At 33.8% G+C, this 23,153-nt stretch overlaps 2 protein-coding genes across 5 annotated transcripts; both read right to left on the reverse strand.

Annotated features, from left to right (window-relative positions):
* Positions 1-4,659: 4,659 nt before the first annotated feature.
* On the reverse strand, positions 4,660-5,870 carry LOC116011376. 3 transcript variants are annotated; one of them, XM_031250935.1, is made up of 3 exons: positions 5,827-5,870; positions 5,266-5,734; positions 4,660-4,911 (listed from the first exon to the last, which is right to left on the reverse strand). In XM_031250935.1, exons 2-3 carry the CDS (start codon positions 5,696-5,698, stop codon positions 4,787-4,789), a joined length of 558 nt encoding a protein of 185 aa, XP_031106795.1. In that variant the 5' UTR covers positions 5,699-5,734; positions 5,827-5,870; the 3' UTR covers positions 4,660-4,786. The 3 variants fall into 3 exon arrangements, with proteins under 3 accessions (XP_031106795.1, XP_031106794.1, XP_031106793.1); XM_031250934.1 differs by having other exon boundaries at positions 5,284-5,846; XM_031250933.1 differs by having other exon boundaries at positions 5,266-5,846.
* A 3,802-nt stretch (positions 5,871-9,672) lies between these two features.
* LOC116006411 (thioredoxin-like 1-2, chloroplastic) lies at positions 9,673-11,577 on the reverse strand. Of its 2 annotated transcripts, none has more exons than XM_031246774.1 (4): positions 11,167-11,577; positions 10,849-11,031; positions 10,600-10,764; positions 9,673-10,156 (listed from the first exon to the last, which is right to left on the reverse strand). In XM_031246774.1, the coding sequence occupies exons 1-4, from the start codon at positions 11,344-11,346 to the stop codon at positions 9,920-9,922; spliced, it is 765 nt and encodes a 254-aa protein (XP_031102634.1). In that variant the 5' UTR covers positions 11,347-11,577; the 3' UTR covers positions 9,673-9,919. The 2 variants fall into 2 exon arrangements, with proteins under 2 accessions (XP_031102634.1, XP_031102627.1); XM_031246767.1 differs by having other exon boundaries at positions 11,146-11,577.
* Between the last annotated feature and the right edge of the window lie 11,576 nt (positions 11,578-23,153).

Consider the following 23,153-nt stretch of genomic DNA (forward strand, 5'->3'; position numbering starts at 1 on the left):
GCCACTCCCATTCTAAATTTATAGCATAAACTCCGAACATATCTTAACTTGAAACCGTGTGATTTATAAGTCAAAGTAACGGAGAAATCTGCAATTAGTACTGAGAATGTGAATCTAACTGTTAAAAGATTATAAAGATATAAATCAGTCTAAATCATTCATAATTGAGCGATATATTCATTGTTTAAGAGGGAGATATGTTATATGTTCAAGAAGCATCGCACATCAACTATGATTAGAGATCAACACTGCCTCCGCTAATGAGTTACTACGAGATTAGGTTTTTCGTAGACTATTCTGTATCGTTAGATTATTTGTATCTAATATCACATTTCTTTACTTAACATTTGAGTAAAAAACAAGCATAAATGAGCACAAATATAATGCTATTTCATGGCATATCATTAGGAGTATAGAAGATTTATCGGTGTAAGAGAGGTAAGAATCATAATACTAAATCTAGTGAAGAAACATTGTCATTCTTGAAATATCTTGAAGATCGTTATGTCCTGAAAACATTCGTCCAGAAAGCGAAAAACCCAGTAACTTATAGGTATGCCAAATAAACATAATACTAGGATGCGAAACAACCATATCAAATTATTTTTGAGAAATGACAGCAATCTGGTTAATTGCCATGAATTTAATTAATAGGGAGAAATTTATAATACAAATATTATAGTTGTCGACAACGCAATTGCCTATATAATTGCTCATATTATAATATGGATCTAGAGATACACGCCATAAGCGCCCTCACTATTTAATATATAAAGGAGCAATTAAGAAATATCTCAACTTGCTAAAAAGAAATGAATTTTCTCTATAAAACGTACACCATTGAATGTTAACCCTGTAAGTTACAAATGGATGTTCGTGTGAAGAGGAATAAGAATCATAAAGTGAGTTTTGTAGCAAAGGGTTCACGTAGAGGCCCATAATTGATATTAGTAAAATGTATTCTCCAATAGTAGATGTCATTAAGTTTCGCTACTTAATATCATTGGTAGTAAATAACCAATTTAGATATGCAGTTAACATTTATTTCAAAAAGTCTCTGAAGGACTTAAAGTTCTCAAAATGAGAGAAAATAGAAATCGCAACATGTATATTGTTAAATTATAAAGGTTCTATATGTCTTGGAATAGTTAATAATTGACTGAGTGCTTTTTCTCCTGAAGAAGGAATATGCAATAATATGTGTCATTTTGTGTTCATTAAAGAATTACTAATGGAGTTACGTTATTTATTTGCTTGTTTATGATCTCAGTCTATGCATAACTATTATTGAATCACATATAAAGTTTGACGATATTTGCTCATGCCTAAAAATACGAAATTGATATTGGGCTTGTGTCGCACACAATTTCCTTAAAACAATTCACTTTCTCTTATAGGTGCTATGAGTGTTAAAACTTTGATTTTCCAAGATATAATGAATTGACAATGAATATATTTGAGCACAAAATTAAAATATATCATTATCAGCAAACGTGAACAAATTAGAACACTTGGAATATTTAGAGATGTGATGGCAAAGTTTATGATAGAATTGGGTAGTACATAAGAGAAAAATATATATATATATGAATTTTACAGGTACTAAACATTCTGTTCAATTCAGGTATTTATAAGGAATTGAAATTCATTAACATTCAACATAATTTTTAAACTTGAATTTAAAATTCAAAATTTGAACTCCCATAACTGACAATTTAATCATAAATAAATATGAAGTTACAAAATTAATTTTTAAATAAATTAAAATAGTGAAATTTAATCAGTATTAATTCTCAAAGTGATCAAAAATTAACTCAATAATTTTCAATACGTTGCAACAATGAGGTGCAACAGTGTGATATAGCAGTGAGGTGCATGGACAAAAAGATGAGCGCAAATCGCAATGAGGTACGAACAACAAAGTCACCTCGCTCAACATATCAAAGTTACATTACTATTTTACCACCCCCCCCCCTCCCCCTCTCTTCTCTCAACACACCGAAGTAACTCATTCCGTTGAGAAAGCAGAAAAATGACCATTAAAAAAAAGTCATTTTTAAAAAAATATTTTCATTTTTTGTGTTTGGTTGCACAGCAGAAAACTGTCTTTGCGTGTTTGATTCATTTTCTGAAAAATAAATAGAATTGTATAATTAAATATTTTGTTTAGAATATAAAAATATCTATAATAATATTATTTATCAAAAAATTTTAAAATATGATTTCCGCCGAAAACCTTGTTCTGAGTGTGGCAGAACATGACTTCCACCAAAATTTGGCGGAAGTCATTCTCTACCAAAATGACTAGATTTTTCTAGTCAACGAAAAATATTTTCCGTTGACTGAATTTTTTAATTGCATCCAAACACCAGAAAGAAATCATTTTCTGAGTTTTCAAACACAACCTCTGATGCAACCATAGACTTTGAGGAAGTTAACAATATAAAATCTCAATCACCTTTCAAAAACCATTCATTATACCGTGGACCATGGGGCATGGCTGATATTGCAATTGTGTTGAACTGATACTGCAGTTGTGTTGAACGGATACTGCAGTTGTGTTGAAAGGGAACTGCAATTGCGTGGAATAGAGATCGTTTCATCTGTCTGGAACTACAGTTGTGTTGAACTGATAATGCACTTATGTTGAACGGATACTGCAGTTGTGTTGAACAGATGAATGGCCTCTGTTCCGCGCAACTGCCGTTTCCTTTCAACACAACTGCAGTATCTTTTCAACACAACTGCAGTATCCATTCAACACAACTGCAGCATCAGCCGACCATGGTGCACAATGCATTGTGGACCATGGTTCACAGTATAATTTGCGTTCAAAAACCCATTAAGCAAAAATAAACACGACACTAGGAAAGTTTTGGCAAACATGTATTACAGCTTGGAAATATTAATTGTATTATGTATTTTTAGAGTAATATTATTTTCACTATCTAAATTGTATTGGTTGGATAAAAGGAAAAGAAAAAATAGAACACCTTAAAATTAATGAACAACTAACACATCAAGAAGTGAGGAGTAAAATAAAAGCACATACGCACCATATATAAGTCGTGTAACTTCACCTTCAATCACGAAAAATCATATAATAAGGTGTCTAGCCCATATCGAACTATGAGTCATGTTGGTCCAACCAAATCCAGTTTCATTTTAAAAATTTTAAATTAATCATCTTAAAAACGCAAATTATGCTGTGGACCCAGGTGCACCTTGCAAGGTGAACCTGTGTCCAAAACTACGTCGTTTTGTTTTTTTGTTTTTTTTTGTTTTGTTTGTTTTTTTTTTTTAAATTAGTAAACACATTGCTGAATTAGAGTTGCCCAAAATGTGTGAATGTAGAGGTTTCAAAGTGTGAATGTAGAGTATAGAAATCGTGAATGTAGACTTATGATTGTGTGAATGTAGAGTTGCCCAGAAATGTGTGAATGTAGAGGTTTCAAAGTGTGAATGTAGAGTATAAAAATCGTGAATGTAGAGTTATGCATATGTGAATTTGTAATAGAGTTAAGAAGTTCTAACAACTTGTAGCCCTATAATGTGTGAATGTGGAGTTCTTAAGTTGTGAATATAGAGTACAGGATCTGTGAATATAGAGTTTTGAATGTGTGAATGCATAACAGTGGTAATATAGTTACTAAACATATAACCCTTTAATGTGTGAATGTAAAGTTTACAAATTGTGAATGTATAATATAATGTATGTGAATATAGAGTTTGTGTTACACATTTCAAGCCAATGTAAAAAAAAAATAAAAAAATAAAAAAACCAACAAAACGCCGTCGTTTTTGGACCCAGGTCCACATTGCAAGGTGGACCTGGGTCCACGGCATAACAACTGTCTTAAAAATTGTTCATGTCAATAATTATAATTTATGAAAAATTGTGTTTTTTTCTCAAACTGTGGTATGTAGTTTGCAATCTTATTTACCAAAGTAGAGTAGTTTTAAACTTCAGTAGTGTTATTGGTAGGGCATCTCCCTGGGAGATGGAACCAGTTTTTTTTGTGATGATATACTATGGGTCTCTCATGCTCGTAGAGTAATAATTAATCTTCAGTAATGTTATTGTTAGGGAATCTCCCTCCCATTAGATTATTAAAAAAAAAAATCCCCAGAGTAGGGTGATTTTTTGTTATACCACATTACCGCATCAAGATTAGCAAGGGTGTGTTTGGTTGGGGGGTTTAGGCATAAGGTATGGGTATGAAAGTGATTGTTAGTGTTTGGTTGATAGGTTTTGTGAATGCTACTATGGGTATGGAATACCCCCATCAATGGCAAAACCCATACCCTTATTAAATAAGGGTTTCATCTCCCTTCATCATTTCTTCCCCAACTATTAATAATCATTCCCATTCCACCCAACTACCAAACATGCTAAATACTTTCACCAAAACCCATTACCCTTACCAAGTATTTGATACCCATTCCGATTCCGATTCCCATGTGCGAACCAAACGCACCCTAAGATATGTTGTATGGAATCTCCATTAAGGTAGAATTTTTTCATTTTGAAAATGTTTCATCATTCAAACTTGTTAAAAAAAAAAAAAAATCAGTGCCATTTCTTAATCGATCAAAAAAAAATAAAATTAAGTTGTTTCCAAATTAATCAAAAATTTAGAAACTCATTTTTATGTCAATTCCAAAAGTTCAAAAATTTTATTACTCAAATCAAAAAAATTAAAATGTATTTCCAATTATAATATACAAATATAAATGTGCAATTTAACTATAAATTTAGACTTCTAGCTAAGATGGAGCACATGCTTCAATTTGATTTTAGAGTCAACCCTATATTAAAAGTCATGGGTTCGAGTCTCCGCATCATCAACCTGAGAGCCTTCATTTTTACAGATACTTGTGTTGCTCGTCCTGTTGAGATCTCCCTATGCCCTTGATCCAAATAATAATAATAATAATTTATCAATTTTACTACAATATGAGGTTTAACAAGACAACATAGAACTCATTTATAAAAATAAAGTTTTTAATTTATAAATTTTCCTCAAATTATAAGATTGCCTTCACTACTTTTTAATTATAGTAAATACTATTTATATTTCATTTGAGCAAATTATCATTTTGGTCGACTGACTATAAGGGTCCTGTTAATTGCAATCCACAACTTTCAAAACTGTTAATTTCGTACCTTAACTATTCAACTTTTATCAATTTTGGTCACTCCGGCCAAATTGCAGGCCAAATCTCATCGGAAAGTAAAATAATGAGGGTATTTAGTCATTTTACCTTTGTTTCCTCCTTTACCTGATGAACTACCATCTTTCCGGCCAAAGACACTATTCGGGTGATGTTTTCCGGCCACCAGCGACAGGGAAGAAGCAGGGAAGGCACCACCCTTGTTCACTGACGCCATCGTTCTCCATGGCAGCCGGCGACATTTGAGGAGCAGCAACCAGCGTCGTCGACATCTGCCGTCGTTTAGATCCGCGACCGCCACCCAAAGCATGAGGAGCAGTAAAGCTAGCGACATCTGCCGTCGTTCAGATCCGCGACAGCCACCCAAAGCCTGAGGAGCTGCAAAGCCGTGAAATCTGCCGTCGTTCAGATTCGCGACCGCCACCCAAAGCCTGAGGATGGAGCTGCGAATTCGGCGACATTTGCCGTCATTCAGATCCGCAACCGCCACCCAAAGTCTGAGAAGCAGCAAAGCCGGCGACATTTGCCGTCGTTCGCATACGCTGCGCGTTGCCGCCCGCTGCCGATCATCGTAAACGAGGAAGTGAAGCATTCTAATAAATAAATAAATAAATAAATTATCAAAGCATTGGCGAGAACAAAAAAAAAAACCTAGGTTTGCATCATCGCTTGGCCGGAGAAGAGGAAGAAGAGATGGATTTGTCAGAGAAGAAGAACATAAATGTGAAATTACTAAAATACCCTCATTATTTTAACTTTTAAAATTTCTCGGCGAATATTGACCGGCAATTTGGCCGAAGTGACCAAAATTGATAAAAAATGAATAGTTAAGGTACAAAATTAACAGTTTTGAAAGTCGTGGATTGCAATTAACAGGACCTCTATAGTCAATGGACCAAAATAACAATTTGCTCTATTTCATTTTTAAGTTCCTAGTAAGATTTGAACTCTGCATCCTTCCACCTTTAGTAATATAATATAAATATATAATATCATTGATGTCAAGGACCTTGTGGTCAAGTGGTACCAAATTGCTCCCTTATATGGAAGGGACTCTTTGTTCTTCAATAGGTTGATAAAGTAGTTATGAACATATATTGAACACTTTTATAATATCATTGATATGATTTTGATTTTGATGCCTTTCAGTACATGTTAAATTAAATGGTAAAAGCTTTCCTTCAAAAAAAAAAATGGTAAAAGCTTAGTGCAAAACATTGTACCTTGAAAATCAAAAAGCATACATGTCTTCTCTTACTTTTTGTTACAGATATTGCACGCTTTGATGAGTATTCAAAAATATAATAATATCATTGATATGATTTTGATTTTGATGCCTTTCAGCACATGTTAAATTAAATGGTAAAAGCTTATTGCGAAACATTTTACCTTGAAAATCAAAAGGTAGACATGTATTCTCTTACTTTTTTGTTACAGATATTGCAGACTTTGATGAGTATTCAAAAATATAATATCATTGATATGATTTTGATTTTGATGCCTTTCAGCACATGTTAGATTAAATGGTAAAAACTTTCCTAAAAAAAAAAAAAAAGAATGGTAAAAGCTTAGTGCGAAATATTGTACCTTGAAAATCGAAAAGCAAACATGTCTTATCTTACTTTTTGTTATAGATATTGTACGCTTTGATGAGTATTCAAAAATATAATATCATTGATATGATTTTGATTTTGGTGCCTTTCAGCACATGTTAAATTAAATGGTAAAAGCTTAGTGCGAAACATTGTAGCTTGAAAATCAAAAGGTAGACATGTCTTCTCTTACTTTTTGTTCTTCAAACTCTATGTGCTAATTCAAACTTCACATGAATCATGATAGTACAGTATTTATTATCATTATTATTAAAAATGTTCAATAGTACAGTACTGCAATGCATCATGTTTCAATCTTGCTACTATTATAAATAGAAAGAAAAATTGACATTTTTATAATAGAATATAGGATGTGATTGGTTCATGTGTTTAAACACTAGGAATGAAAATTAAAATCATAGTTAGTATTTGGTTAACAACTTTTTAAAACACAATTATGAGATTTAATTATCTCTCCAATTAAACACCTCATTTCCTATTTAAAAAGGGGTATCATTTCATCTTATTAGTAATTTAATTTTTAAGTTTGGATTTGTACTTTAGATTTTTGTTTTGATTTTTTTTTTGTTCATATTGATGCTTTGGATGTCATTATATTAGAATTAATTGCATTGATTTTTCATTTTTATATTTTTAAAACATTTATTTTCCATTATAAGGTCATACACAACAAAATATCAATATTGGTAATCATTCCAATTCCACTATACTACCAAACATGCAAAATACTTTAACTAAAACTCATTACCATTGCCAAGGACCTTGTGGTCCAGTGGCATCAAACCCTTCCCATTACATGAGAGGTGGTGGGTTCGAGTCTCAGTGGAGGCAATACTGATTCTTGTGCTTCAATAAGTTGAGAAAGTAGTTATGAACAGATACTGCATTGTAAATAGAGTCAATAGTATCCAAAAAAAAATCCATTTCAATTCCTATTTACGAACCAAAGACACCCATAATCATAATTATTTTACAAATATATCATCACCATCTCTATTGATAATAGTATGTTATGGTGTATTTTGGCATTGTAAATTGTTTTTTTTATATATAGTTTTTCTTCTTGTTATATTAATGTGGAAAAAATGCACAAAAAGTTCTACAATCCAAACTCATATGTTAATATTCCAGATCTCTCCAATAAAATGCCAGAATCACACACTCTGTAAAACTACACCAATACTGAAAAAACCAAACAAAATGCAAAAACTCATGGCATACCATTTAAGCTGGTTTAGTAATAGAACAATGGCCTAAGTTGAATGTTTGTCTTGTATTTCTTGTTAGGAAATAGTATTACGAAAATAATATTTCCAGAAAATAAAAAGCACAAAAGAAACGAAAGGAATTTCTGGACAAGGGTAAGCTTGAGTCGCGTACTTACTACACTGTCCTTAAAACCTTATTTGCTACCTCCCACGGTGGTAGGAGCGTTGTAGTCTAGGTTTCCCAGGATAAAACAAGCTTCGATTTCTAGTTTGAGCACTCAAACTTAGAAACCCAGCGAACTAAAACAAAGGCCTGAACACAGTATGCAAAGAAGGGAGTAGAAGCGGATTTTCGAGAGAGAAATGTGTGATTTTCGTTCTGTGTAAAATGCAGCTTCTACCATCAACTTATATAGGAGTTGCTGGATTAATAGCATTTAATCATAGGCACTTAATGTGATCATAAAATCATGCTTGTAACTCCTATAACGGTAGAGCACTACCTGAGAATTGATATAAAAAATAAAAATTGGAATTAACCCGTAATTAATTCCGTAACAGATGAATCAAAACTTGAAAGGTCACTACCCGAGACAAGGAGTCACACCGAGGTGATCAGATTACACAAATGGACTAGGATTCGGGCTACGGAAGGCCGAACCATTACGCGAGTCGTCTGAACCAGTCTGGTTCACGGCTTAGGTCGAACCCACGAGTCCTTGGGCAAGGACTAGGAGACCGAATCCTAGTGGTTTCGTGTTGGAAAAAAATCACTTAGCCCGCAGGTGCCAGCGCACACGAGTTCAAACCTTTTCGAACTTTTTTTGGGATTTGATTTGCACCCCCTTACGTGCGAAAGAGAACCTCTATGCTATACAATTCGCTAGGCCTAAGAAAGGCACTTGTATAAATAGTGATGCAAACCCACTTCCCAAACCAATGTGGGACAAAGCCTTATTCTAAAGCTTTCCCACCATTTTTCCAACTCAAATGGGTCAATTTGAGAACCAATTTCTCATTCACCCACAAAGCCTTATTCTAAAGCTTTCCCACCATTTTTCCAACTCAAATGGGTCAACTTTGAGAACCAATTTCTCATTCACCCATTATTCGTTTTGTGCGTACAATATATCAATCTCTTCGTCTAACTACGAAGAACCGAATCCACTTTGGCCCAACCCAAATCGGAAGTAGACCCCACATTAATTTGTACCACAAAATAACCACTTAAAATGCCATTTTTTTGCTATTTTCCAACATTTCTCACAAGCTTGACTCACTTCTGCAAACAGAATATTGTTGAAGACAATCTATAATACTGATAGTAATATAATGATATGCCCAAAGTGGACAGATCCCGCAAGTTCGAGCGCGGCATCCTACTAATGGACCGCCAAGTCAGAATTGAGTCCTGTCAAGCACTACTCCTACTCCTCCCATCTAATGAGGGCTGATCGCCGTAATTTGCGCTTTCACTATTCTGCCGAGCCGAATGTAAATTCTAGAAGCGAAAAAATTTTGCTTTTTGTGAACAATTAATATTATGATTTCGTGGTATTCAAAAAAATATTATGATTTCGTGAGTGTTATGAAGTTGTACTCCTATTTATATTAGTGGCCTGAGTATAAGTGCATCATTAAAATTTTTTGTTATTGATAAGTGGAAAATCAGCAACTTATCCAAATAATAATTATTATAATTATTAATATTGTAATCTTGGTTGACAACGTCAAATTGCCCAAATCTGCAAGACTTTATGTCTCTATCCTAAAAATACACAACCAGCCTGTTTACATGGGGTCTATACCCCATTAATAATATGTACATCTCATAGGCACAAATCAAAATTTCAAAAATACTGAAAAAAAAAAAAATCTCAAATGTTTGGATTCTCTTTTGCCAGCCTCCATGAATCCCTTAATCTATGTAGCCAACAGCTCACCACTTAATCCAGCCATGTTCTCAGCTTTGCCCAAACTTGAAACCAAATCCTCAATCCTATCCATCACAGTAGACTCCTCCACTGGGGACTTTCTTGAAACTTTAACAGTTGAGGATAAAGCTAAAAGTTCAGATTCCTCAAGACCCTTTGCTGCTCCAAGGCTGCTGCAGCATCTCTCTGTCCCATACTTCACTAATGCATCCTTCAATTTCTTGATCTGCGCAGACAGACAACATTAAAATACAAATTTATTTAGGAAGTAAATTAGAGTATTGTAAAAATCAACCAAGACGCCCCTAAATCAAGGGGATTTCAATTCTGGCGGCTTTTAGTCCGCCATCCGTCTAACCGGCCGATTAGGTGCCCTAGGCGCCTGAGTTGGTCATGCACCTTGGCTTGGCGCCCTAATCGGCCGAATGGCTTTTTTTTTGTCTGTTCAATTGCTCATCTTCTATATTTCACCGATTATATACTCAACTAACTATCTAACCTATGTAGATGACTAGGGACTATAATAGTCTAACAACTCACAGTTCTGAATGAAAAATTAGAGACAATATACTCGGATTATAATAGTCTAACAACTCACAATATACTAGAGGCTAGGGCCTTTTGCAAAATTGGTAAATTAGCCTAGGATAACATAGTACAGATGCTTACAGTTGCAATAGTACAGCTGAAGCTACAAACCCTCCCCTCTGCTCCTCTGTAGAATCTGAAAAATGGCAGAACATGTATGTGGAGGCTATGGCACATGGGCTTGTGTTCTTCATAGTTGACCTTGAGAAAAATGGCATTTTGATTTGTTTCAGCCAGTTGACAGATCTGCCATCAAGAAACAGATTATTACCCAGAAAAATAAGAACAAAAAAAAATCAATTGGTGTCACATATATACATACAAACATACCTTAGGATGCAAGGCCTTGCAACCACCACAACCAGGGGAATAGAAGTCTACAATGACCAACCTATCCCCAGCATTTGCCAATGTATCCACAAGCTCTTGTGCTGAATGGATCTCTATCATGTTGGGCTGAAGAGTCTTTTCCCACCACCTCAGAGATCTGCTAACACAGATTGATGCTTGTGCCTAAAAATATATATATATATATATATATATATATATATATATATATATATATTTTTTTTTTAAATCACCAAAAGTTCCCAGAAAAAAAAAAAAAAAAACATAATCTTTACATACATTAACACAGAGAGGTCTAACATTACAGCTGCTGAACCCTATCTGATCTGATATATTCAAAGGCTTGCCAAGAAACTCTTTTGATCTTGAATCTGCAACCTGGACAGCTACAAATGGCAAAGAAACCCCAGAAGAGCCTTTAGCTCTGGAGCTGAGGAGAGACCCAGAAAGAGAAAACCTGTTCTTCAAAGAGGACGCCATTAACAAAACCCAATGTAACAAGAACCAATTGCAGAAGGAAATAAAGAGAGGGCACTTGTATTAAATAAAAAAAAAATGGTTCTTTTTACACCAAAAGATATATTGGTGGTTGGGAAAAAGGGCAAGAGAAGGGGTTGTGGTTCTGGACTTTTTGGGCGCTGATTTGAAGCATGAAAAGGGATCTCGCAAGTGTTGAAGATAAAGAAGACAGAAAAAAAGTGTATGAAAACTGTATGTAAAATGTGTGTTGAGAATTATTAAAAGGGAAAAAGGGGAGTGGCCTAATGGGAAAGGGGGAGTGGTGGGGCCGTGGGGTCTATCATCTATGACTTGGATTTGGATCATCACTAAACTTTATCCAAAACAAATTTAAAATTTCTTATCCATTCATATTTACCTCAAACTTATTCTGACTGCCACCCTCCTATATTTATCATTATTACCTTAGTAATTTTAAAGCTATGGTAAATGTATTGGGGCTTTCCATTGGGACCATCCTACCATCTTTATTAATGAGATTGTGACGTTTTATGGTAAAAAAAATTAATATTATTTATAGATAAATTGAGTGTTATTTATAAAGAAAAAGATACTCATTCATCTCATTTTTTTTATCTGGTTCGGTTAACTAAGTTCAAATGAAGTTATTTTTAATTTAATTTTTCGTAATATTAAGTTTAATACCACAAATGGTCCTCTGACTATTGGGGTAGTACTCCTTTTAGTACTCGACTTTCAATTCGACCACAAATGGTCCTCTGACTTTCATTTTTGACCACAAATAGTCCTTTTGTTAAAATTTCTGTTAAATAGGTGCTAAATCTAGGGGTATTATCGTCAAATTGATATATATAATGTTCATAAAATAAAAATGTTTATAATTTTTCACCAACAAGCATAATTGAAACAATTAACAAATATAAATACTCATAAATAAAAAGACAATACACTTTATTCTCGTAATTATGCGTACAAAATTAAGATTTAATATTAGAGCTATCTATTTTAATTTAACCAACAGACTAAAATGGAAGATTTTTTTAAAAAAAATCTTGCTTTCATCATTTTCATGGTTGTTCATACATGGTCGATTAATAATTTTCACTTTTCATTAATCGATCAAATATTTTGTTTGGGACATAACTGAAAGCTGTTACCGTTGAATTAATATAATTAATCAAGTACAAATTGCGAACATTTAATCATGGATTTTTATTTAATTTGTTCATTTATATAAGTTCTCACGTCCATTTTATTTTTATATTTATTAACTTAATGTTTATTAATGTTTGAAATTAATTATGTTGTCATATAATTCTAAAAAAGAATTAATCATAATAATATTAATCAATTTGACGATATTACCCCTAGATTTAACACCTATTTAACAGAAATTTTAACAGAGGACTATTTGTGGTCAAAAATGAAAGTCAGAGGACCATTTGTGGTCGAATTGAAAGTTGAGGACTAAAAGAAGTACTACCCCAATAGTCAGAGGACCATTTGTGGTATTAACTCTAAAGTTTATATATCTAGAAACTACATTAAAAGTATTATTACACGCAAAAAGTCAAATTTCAAAATAAATAAAAATTACTAAAGAAATTAAGCAATGAAGAAAGAGTTGGTTTGACCAATGAATAGTAAATATGACAGGAAAAATGGGACAGAAGTAATTATTATGAGAAAATATGTGATATTTTTCAAGAAAATGTAATATTTAGAAGTTGAAGAATTATTTATGAGAAAAAAAAGTGTAATTTAAGTTGGAGATAAATTAATTGTTATTACTTATAAAAAAAAATTGTAATATTTATTATGAAAAATATAATACTAATTATAGATAAATCGATTGTTACTCATCAGGAAAATATAATACTTAAAGCCTTCTCCAAAGAAGGCACCAAACGCCATTTTGGTGGGATTTTTGGTGCAAACATCCCTCCAATGAAGGCAACATTTTCTCCACCAAATATGGCGTTGCAGTCTTCATCAACGCCATTTTGATGTGAAAATTTTTATTTTCTATTTTACCCGAGTTTATTTTTGTTAATTCATCTTGTATCCTTATTTTGTTTTTATGTATTTACATAATTTTTTTAAATGCTTAAACATAAATTTTGTATAATTAAAAATAAATTGTACCATTTAAAAGATTCCATCAAGACGAATAAACAAGACTAGTATTATATATATATATATATATGTATTAAAAATAAAAGTACATAAAGCGTTTTCAAAATTAAATGTAATGGATGATATATGTTATATTATTGTGGAATAAAAATACGGAGTATTATTTGCATTACAATTATATTTTATATTAAAATAATTAAAGTATTAATATAAAGTTTTACTTTATGAGAATATAAATTATTTTAAAGCTATGTTTGGCAGAGCTTATTTAGAAGTTTATAGTTTGTTTTAAACTACTAATAAGTTATAAGTTTTGTTTGGTAATGTTTCCAAAATAAGCTAGTAGCTTCCTAATTTTTTTCCATCTTTATCCTTATTATTTTAAATAAATGACATCCTTTACCCCTCCCAATTAAAATTCTTTTGGCATTTTCTCTTCAATATGTTTGGTTGTAATTTCAATTTGACATTTGTGTGTTTGAACATTAATTTTTGTATGAAGTATAAACATTTTGTTTTACTTTATATATTTTCAAATAAATGTTCTTACTATATATTTTATTAAAATATATTGATTTCATTATTTTATATTTTAATATGTAAACAAATCTATTGAAATTTAAAATTATTTAAATTTTATGAATATATCCTTTTTAGTCTCTTTACATTTATAATACTTTTAAATCAAAATGTAATATTTAGGAATTAAAAAGTTAAGTGGTGGGAATTGAATCCAAATTCTTTTGAAATTCTTCTTCACAAAGAGAGCTCAATTGCCACTTAAGCTACCCCAATGGTTAATTTGTTGGTTATCCTTGATATGCTAATTCTTTACTCTCTGTAATAGTAGGAATAAGTTCAAAATAAAAATTGTTTAATGATACAAGTATGTGGCTCGTTTAAATTAATTTAATTAAAACAAAAGCCCGCATAGAAAATTGCATTTACATTCCTTGAGTGTCTTATTAATCAAAAAGGGAAAAACTGTTATTAAATTTTAATTATGGAAATTATTATGGTGATTGATGACATGATTTGTAACAAACTAACAACTAGTGTTTATGATTTGATTTGTAACAACTAGTGTAGAAACTAATGAGAATGGATGTTGATTTTTTCTTCTTATCACTCTTGTCTCTACTCTACTTCTTACTATTTCCTACTTTAGTTTATATTCTAAAATTGCTTGCAACACATTGATTATTTAGGAGCTAACGGGTCAAACTATGAGTATTTTTCTATGCTTTATTATTTCAGGATGCCTAAAATCGTATATATTTATGTTTTATGCATTTGTGAATTTGTGAATTTGTGAATTTGTGAAATCTTGATAATATGATTATATGTTTTCGGGTAGTATACATATCTGCATCAATAATATATATTTTATGTGACTTAATATGTATATGTTTTTTTTTTGTTATTATCTATATGAATTGGCACTACACCCACACACACACATTTCTTTTTACTAATCACAATTTTTTTCGCTTTCGAAATTTTTTGTAATATTTTGATAAACAAAATTTCTTTTTCTTTTTGAAATAATTTTGATCATTTTTTTTTTTCAAAATATATAAAAACTTTGAAATTTATACACAAATTTTTGACATCCATTGATACAAACCAAAAATTTTGAAAAATATAGATAAACAAAAAGTGTCATTTCCATTTTTGGTCCAACTGTTATTAGGGCATTGCCAATTTTAGTCCACTTCATTAATTTTTGCCACATTGCGGCCAGTCTTATTTAGTCATTGCCACTTTTAGTACACCGTTAAAATTTTCGTCAAATAACCGTCCAAAACAGGGGTATTTTGATCCTTTCATGCTTTGATCATCTCCTTTACCCTTTGTAGTGGTTTTCCTTACAGATTTACATCCAATGAAGAGGTCCGGCGAATTGAAAGCCATGGCTTTGTAATGTGGCTCACATGGCTTTCGTCGGACCTCTTCAATAGATGAAAATGTGTAAGGAAAACCACTGCAAAGGGTCAAGGAGATGACCAAAGTATGAAAAGACCAAAAATACCCCTATTTTGGCTGGCAATTTGACGAAAATTTTAACGGTGGACTAAAAATGACAAGAACTAAATAAGACTGGTCACAATGTGGCAAAACTTAATGAAGTAGACTAAATTGGCAATGCTCCAATAACAGTATGACCAAAAATGGAAATGACTCTAAACAAAAATGTACATATATTTTCCATAATCCATATTTTTCAATATATAGTACATTACATTTTTTTTACCTTAATATGTATATGTTTTCAAAGTAATTTTTTTTTTCAAAATACACAAACAAAATTTTGAAATACCAGAAAATTATTTAAAAAAAAACTAGTATGTGTGTGTGTGTGTGTATTTCTCCTATATGAATATATATGTTTTTTTCGAATTTATTTACATTCTGAGTATATATTTTTTTCTAAAAAATTATAAATAAAAAAGAAATCAAAACCTGGCGATCTGCTTTGTCGGTGGTACGACTGGCGCTGCTTGGAGACGACGACCGACGCTGCTTGGCGTCGACGATGGAGAATAGCTTCGTAGAGTTGCGTTCTGTCTCAATCTATGTTCTACCCTGCTCGGCGATAGCGACCGCAGTGGTGGGCTATCGACGGTGGTGGTCGACGCTTCGGCGGAGAGTGGTGGCAGCAATAGCCGCTGTTGACAATGGTGGCCAACGCTCCTGCTCAATTTTTTTTCGTCGTTTCCCAACCGCTATTGACAGTAGTAGAAAACCTAGTGTAAATGCACGTGCTACAAATAAATCTAACACTAAGGATAAGGAACACCTTCACCAAGATATATTAGCAAATGAGAAAGACTTGGTTGATGTAAATATTCGCCTGTACAATTGCTCTTCACATTCCTTTTGATAATATAGATCCAAAACCAAAAACTATAGCAGAGCATCGAAGCACTCTGATTTGTTGAAATGGAAAGAAACAATTGAGGCTAAGCTCAACTCACTAAATAAGAGAAACATTTTTAGTCCTCTTGTACTTACTCCTAAGGGGCCGTTTGGTTCACGGAATGTTAGATTACATTAGGGAATGTTAGATTGCTGGAAATGTTTGATTACTAGGAATGTTAATTCTTGTGTTTGGTTAAAATTGAGACATGTAATATAATCATGTTTGGTTTAGGGTTATCTTTTATGTTATATATATATACACACACTACACTATAATACCCTTAACATATTTTCATATATTTTAATAAATTTAAAAATTAAAATAAATAAATAAGATAACGTTATCATATATAATTACATGATTTTAAAATATTAACTAAAATCTTGAACTTGAGAATTGAGAAACAAAATTATGTTATATAAGCTAACGTGACGTAATAAAAATAATATGTGTGTGTGTGTGAGCGTGTGTGAGTGCGCGCGTGTGTGTATAAAATTAGAATTAAAATAGCAAAATATATAAGTATCTAAGGTAATCTTAGATAACCTAATAAAGGTAAGCGAATCGCATTCCCTTCAAAATCCTATGTGGAGGGCATGTTCCATTCGTTGGGAATGTTATATTCCCTAAGATAATATAAACCAAATATAGGAATGTAAGTTTTGGAATGCTACATTCCTTTGGTTATGTTGTATAACTTGAACCAAACACCCCCTAAAAGTGTGATCCCAGTAGGATCCAAATGAGTATTTGTATGAAAGAGGAATGGACAGAATGAGGTGGTCATATACAAAGTAAGACTAGTAGCTCAAGGGTTCTCATAGAGACCCGGAATAGATTTTGAAAAACTTACTCTCTTGTCTTAGATGGCACATCGTTCTGTTATCTAATATCACTGGCAGTAAAAATGAATCTAGAAATGCAGTTAATGGATGTTGTGACCGCATATTTATATAGGTCACTAGACGCTGACATATATATGAAAGTACCCAAGGGCATCCAAAATCCTTTATGCAAAGGAAATACAAAATCAAAATACGTTCAGCGTAAAATTAAAAAAAGTCATTATATGACTTAAAGCAATCAGGAAGAATGTGGTTTTGTAGATTGAGTGAATTCCTCTTAAAACAAAGATATGAGAATAAAGATATCAGTCCTTGCATCTTCACTAAGAAACCATCTAATGGATTTTGTATTATATCCATCTATGTAGATTATATAAACATTATAGGGACATACAAGGATGTTAAGAGGGCATACATGTGTTTAAAGGAGGAATTTGAAATGAAAGACTTGGGAAAAACCAAGTTTTGTCTCGGCCTGCAGATAGAGCACCTCCTTGAAGGGATATTCATACACCAATCCAAATACACAAATAAGTTATTGAAGAGATTCTACATGGATAAGTCTCATCCACTTAGTACTCCAATGGTAGTCCGATCACTTGAAGTTGATAAGCACCCATACATACCTAAAGAGAATAATGGGGATATTCTAGGACTAGAAGTCCCTTAATTAAGTGTCATCGGAGAACTTCTATATCTTGCAAACTACACTAGACCTGATATTGCATTTTCAGTAAACATGCTAGCTCGTTTTAGTGTTTCTCCAATCAGAAGGCAATGGAATGACATAAAACATATCCTCAGATATTTGAAAGACACAAAGGATCTTGAGCTTCTATTTAAAAGGGACCAATACACCACATTTGTAGGATATTTGGGTGTTGGCTATATGTCTGATGTGCATAATGCTAGATCTCAGACAGGATATGTATTCCTTTGTGGAGGTTCTGCTGTCTCATGGAAATCAGTTAAACAAACACTAGTAGCTACCTCATCAAATCACTCAAAAATCATTACTTTATATGAAACCTCAAAAGAATGTGTATGGTTGAGGTCACTAATACATAATATTCAATAATCATGTGGAATAATGAGTATTAAAAAGGTCCCACTATCCTGTATGAGGGCAATGCAGCATGTGTTGCACAAATGAATAGTGGATATGTTAAAGGTAATCTCATCAAATATATTGCACCAAAATTCTTTTATCCACATGAGCTCTAGAAGAGTGGAGAAATACAAGTCCAAAAGATTCAATCAAGCGAAAATCTAGCATATTTATTCACTAAGTCCTTACCTACATCCATTTTTTAGAAATATGTTCATAAAATTGGTATATGTAGATTAGTGATATAATCTCAATTGTGCATATTTTTCTAATTGATTTGGATGTACTTTTGAGCCTAAGTTCTTTAAATTGCCATTTTCAATGCATATTTCCTTGTTTTCTCATGTAGATATGGTTTCATTCTTGATTTGAGTGCTTTTATGGTGTTTGTTAGTGTTTTGAAATCATTTTAGATCAAATCCAAAAGCAAGGGAATATTTGAAGGCATGCTTGGAGTCAAAATGGATGAAGAATGTTGACTTTGAGAGCTCGACGCGTCCAGAATCTGCCTCGACGCCACGAAAATTTATAGTGTGCGATGTTTTGATCCAAGATCAGGGATCGACGCGTAGAGCCCTAGTCTCGACGCGTCGAGAAATTCCAGTGAGCTTCCTATTTTGAAGATTCAAGGCTCGACGCGTCGAGAATCCTGTACAGTGAAAATTTTCAGTTCTGTAGAATTTTCCATTTTGCCCCTATTTTATTTGGTCTCCACTATAAAAGGCTCATTTTCCAAAAACCCTAGAACCAGGCTGCGTTTTTGGAGACAAAAATGAGTGAGTGAAAGAGTGTATTGTCTCTTCAAGAAGTTAAGGAGGGATCCAGACTTTTGGTAGTAGATGGTCACTTCAAGGAGCTGCAAGAGCTTTGGGAGGAAGAAGGGAAAGCTTGGAAGGCTACATTTGGGAGAATCTCTTCCCCTTTCCTTTACTTTCTTAGTTTTTGTAAACTCTTTAACATTTGTGCTTTGAATTCAATACTAGACATGATTGGCTAAAACAACTTTGGGATTTTTGGGTGAAAAGTGTTTATGAACCCTATTTTGCCTTGTTCTTCATGTTTTAATGATATATTTACATTTGGGTTTGATGACTTGTTATGCAATTGTGTTTCATATTGTTGATGCTTGTGATTAAGGACCCAATTGCTTGTTTCAATTGCTATATTTATGTCTTGATGGGAGTAAGGATATAAACTAGGACACCCACAATTGCACTTGGCTATTACTTCTTGGAAAAGAGTATTTAGTTAAGGAGTTTAAGATGCTTGTTCTTATTCTTGTCTTGTAGGAGTTATAGGAATAATTCCCCTCATGAGTGCATCTTAAACACTTATCTAACCCAAATTAAATATTTCACTTTAGTTTGGCATTAGGAGATTAAACACTTGAATCCCGAAAATCCCACTCTCTCTCTCTCTATTGTTTTCATCAACTAGCTTTCTTTATTCTTTTTTACTACTATATTTGCACTCAATCAAACACTCTTTACGTTAGGATTAGCTTCAATAGAATTGATTAGTAACTAGTGCTTGACACGCCCCGCTTCCCTGTGGATCGATAACCCGATACTCCGGGTATTTGTTTGTCACAAAATATGCTACAATCAATTAGTAAGGTTATTGTCTTCAGGGGGAGCAACAACATCTCGGTGCACATAAATTATCAGTCGAGAAAACCAACAACTCTTGCAATCCTAAAGATTGAACTCAGAAGGTTTATGGTTGTACTCTTTTTCCCTTAACTAAGTTTTATTCCACTGGCTTTTCTTAGTGTACGGTTTTCATGAGGCAACTAATGCAATACATGATTATCCATATATCATGTACTCTTTTTTTTTTTTTACTAAGTTTTTCCCACAGATTTTTTCTAGCGAGTTTTTAACGAGGCATAATTATGGAAAAATAATGTCAAGGGGGAGTGTTATAAAATCTTAATTATGGACATTATTATGGTGATTGATGACATGATTTTTAACAGCTAGGGCTTGTGACATGATTTGTAACAGCTATCCATTGTAGAATCTATATATTGTAATAGAAACTAATGAAAATGGATGCTAATTTCTTCTTCTATCATTCTTGTCTCTACTCTACTTTTTACTATTTCCTCCTTTAGTTTATACTCTGAACCGGTTAGGAGCTAACGGGCCAACGAGTATCAAACTATACAACAACAAAAAATTAAAAACACTATAATACTAATTCTATTTACCCTACTAGAAAAGGAAAATAAGTTCTAATTCTAGAGAAAAGGAGTTTTGATCAAAGTTTATGCAAGACTACTACCTAAAGGGCAGAGACAAAAATATTACCATTGGGGGCAAGAGATTGAAACACTTTGAAATGCGATAAAAATATTCATCACAAAATACACTGGTAGAGCTATGTATATGTAAGTGGTGTCTATTGATACCACTCAAAACTTTGTACTTCTTTGGTATTGAAGGGTTAAAATGCTAAATTATGGTGGTGTAGCCAGCAAGTTACAAATCTGCACCTTATGGGATATCAACACAAGCACCAACCACCTAAGCCACTCAAGACATCACGTAATATAAGGTATGGTACTCTATTTACCTGTGTGAAGATCGCTGGTATCCAAATAGCGGGGGACACGTGTATAGCTAGGAATGTAGGCAAGCTAGAGATGTGCATTTGTCGAGCATGTAGAGAGGTCTCTACACTATAAATAGGCACCCTTATTTCCTCTTATGTGATCATCCATTGGTCCTTACAATACATCCTAGCTTGGTGGTCACAAGTCCTAATTTCTAACAAGGACAAACCAGGGTTCGACTCTCACTAGCTATAATGTTATTCCTAATTATTCCTAGTCCTCTACTAGGGCTATAATATTCATTATGTATTATTCTTTGGGCCGCCAAATTGGGACTTTGTACATATCAACCCACATTCTATACTTTCGCACCCGCGTTAAAAGCATGTGTTCCTAGTTTTTACCCTTTTCCTCTCGAAACAATCAAACTCGAGATATGCCAAAATGACTGAGTCACACAGTGAACGTTCCCCGGATCCGTAGGAAAGCCTTAGTCAGCAAGGCGGTGGTCGATCTCGTTTGTGAGGGTCAGTTCCCTACCCAAAGAACACGAGAGATCCGATTGGCACTATGGCGATCGAAAGAGACGCTACCGTCACGGAACCAACCAAGGTTCCTCAGGGTTGAATCGACTTCCAACCTTTGGCATGGGAAATAGTCAGCGTCATCAGTGTAATGGCAGTCGAACATCAGTGTGGGACGCGACCTAACCGAGCCTAACAGCTAGCTGCTTACCCAAACTGTCAAGCGAAGTCACTCCCTACTAAATTTGCACTTCTCAAGTTGGGAGGAGGGAACCATCGATAGAAGGAATAAGGATCTGATCAAGGAGCCCGTACCGATTCATGAGGAGACCATCGAGGAGAATATCGACCATACCTCGACAATTAAGGGCTCGTAGGTTGGGTAGGTGACCCTGGACTAAATAACAACACTTTGGTGGGCTTGCAAGAAGCTCGAGGAGGTAAGAAAAAATATTTCTACATTAAAAAAAATATTAGCATATATTTCTGGTTAGTCTTGCAGTCTAAGCAAGCTGCAAAAAAAAAAACAAAAAAAAAAAACAAAAATGAACGTGGTAGTGGACCTACAGACAATATAAGTGGTCCTAGAATGAGTCAAAAGCTTTGCAGTCTAGACAAGAGAAGTTACAGTAAACAATAGCACCCAAATGGGCTCGTAGGCTAAGTAAGTAGCCTGAGGAAGTAATAAAATAATTTTCAGTTTTATTTTGTACTTTGGGCTCAGATGGCACGGCAGGCGACCTAGGGAAAAAATTGTGATTGGATTGACAAGCTACATGAGAAGGTAATAAAAAAAACTTTTGATTATTTTCTTACTACTCTTCATCGGCTTTTCTTTCAATGTTAAGCCGCAACACAGGGTATGCAGCCCTAGAGATTAAAAAAATGATTATGGTTGGGCCTGCAAGACAGGGTAGGCGGCCCAGGAGAGAAAAAAAGGGAGAAAAAAACAGTATCGGCCTGCAGGGCAGGATAGGTGGCCCGCATCTCGTACAACACTTGCAATACGTAGAACTGTAGGAGGCGGCCCGTACGCATATTCACCCGGGCCTACAAAGCAAGGTACGCAGCCCGACATGTGAATCTCCACCTGGGCTTGCAAGGCAAGGTACACAATCTAGCGTGCAACTTAAAACAAAAAAAAAAAAACAAAAACAAAAACAAAAAGGGCTCGTAGAGCAGGGTAGGCGATCCTCATCTTGTAAGTCACCCACATTGTGTAAGAGATGGCTCGTATGCAACTTCACCTAGGCCTATAGGGCAAGGTATGCAACTTGGTGTGCGAATCTCGTCTTATCCCTATAGGGCAAGGTACGCAGACCCGCGTGCAACTGAAAAAGGGCCGTAGAGTATGATAGGCGGCCCGCAAATCAAATAAAAATGAGCCCAAAAATTTTATACTAAATTGTACTTGCAAGTTGCAACCCAGGTTCGCTTCTTGCTAAAAGTTGTGCTTCTAGAGTCGCATGGACGAGTTTGTATTCAAAATAAGAGTCGCATGGATGGGTTTGCGAAACTATTGTTGCTGGGGGAGAGGGGAAGCACGGGTTTGTGCAAAACGCGTGTTGTTTTGAAATACTAGAGATTGATTGAATTTGCCAATTTTGAGTTCACTCAGTTCAAGTTCCCTGAAAAACATTACATTTGAGTACTCAAATATATTTTTGTAATCCATTGTATATTAGGAAATCGATGTTTCAACGCTCCTAACATC

Source organism: Ipomoea triloba, chromosome 2, assembly GCF_003576645.1.
Source record: "Ipomoea triloba cultivar NCNSP0323 chromosome 2, ASM357664v1".
NCBI classification, from domain to species: domain Eukaryota; kingdom Viridiplantae; phylum Streptophyta; class Magnoliopsida; order Solanales; family Convolvulaceae; genus Ipomoea; species Ipomoea triloba.

Coding starts and splice junctions, on each gene's coding strand:
- LOC116011376 (XM_031250933.1), bottom strand. CDS start 5,767: ATGCTTCACTTCCTCGTTTACGATGATCGGCAGCGGGCGGCAACGCGC. Junction 4,912..5,265: donor AGGTAAAGGAGGAAACAAAG/GTAAAATGACTA, acceptor ATTTGGATCAAG/GGCATAGGGAGATCTCAACA.
- LOC116006411 (XM_031246767.1), bottom strand. CDS start 11,346: ATGGCGTCCTCTTTGAAGAACAGGTTTTCTCTTTCTGGGTCTCTCCTC. Junction 10,765..10,848: donor GCAAGGCCTTGCATCCTAAG/GTATGTTTGTAT, acceptor TCTTGATGGCAG/ATCTGTCAACTGGCTGAAAC. Junction 10,157..10,599: donor TCAGCTGTACTATTGCAACT/GTAAGCATCTGT, acceptor CTGTCTGCGCAG/ATCAAGAAATTGAAGGATGC.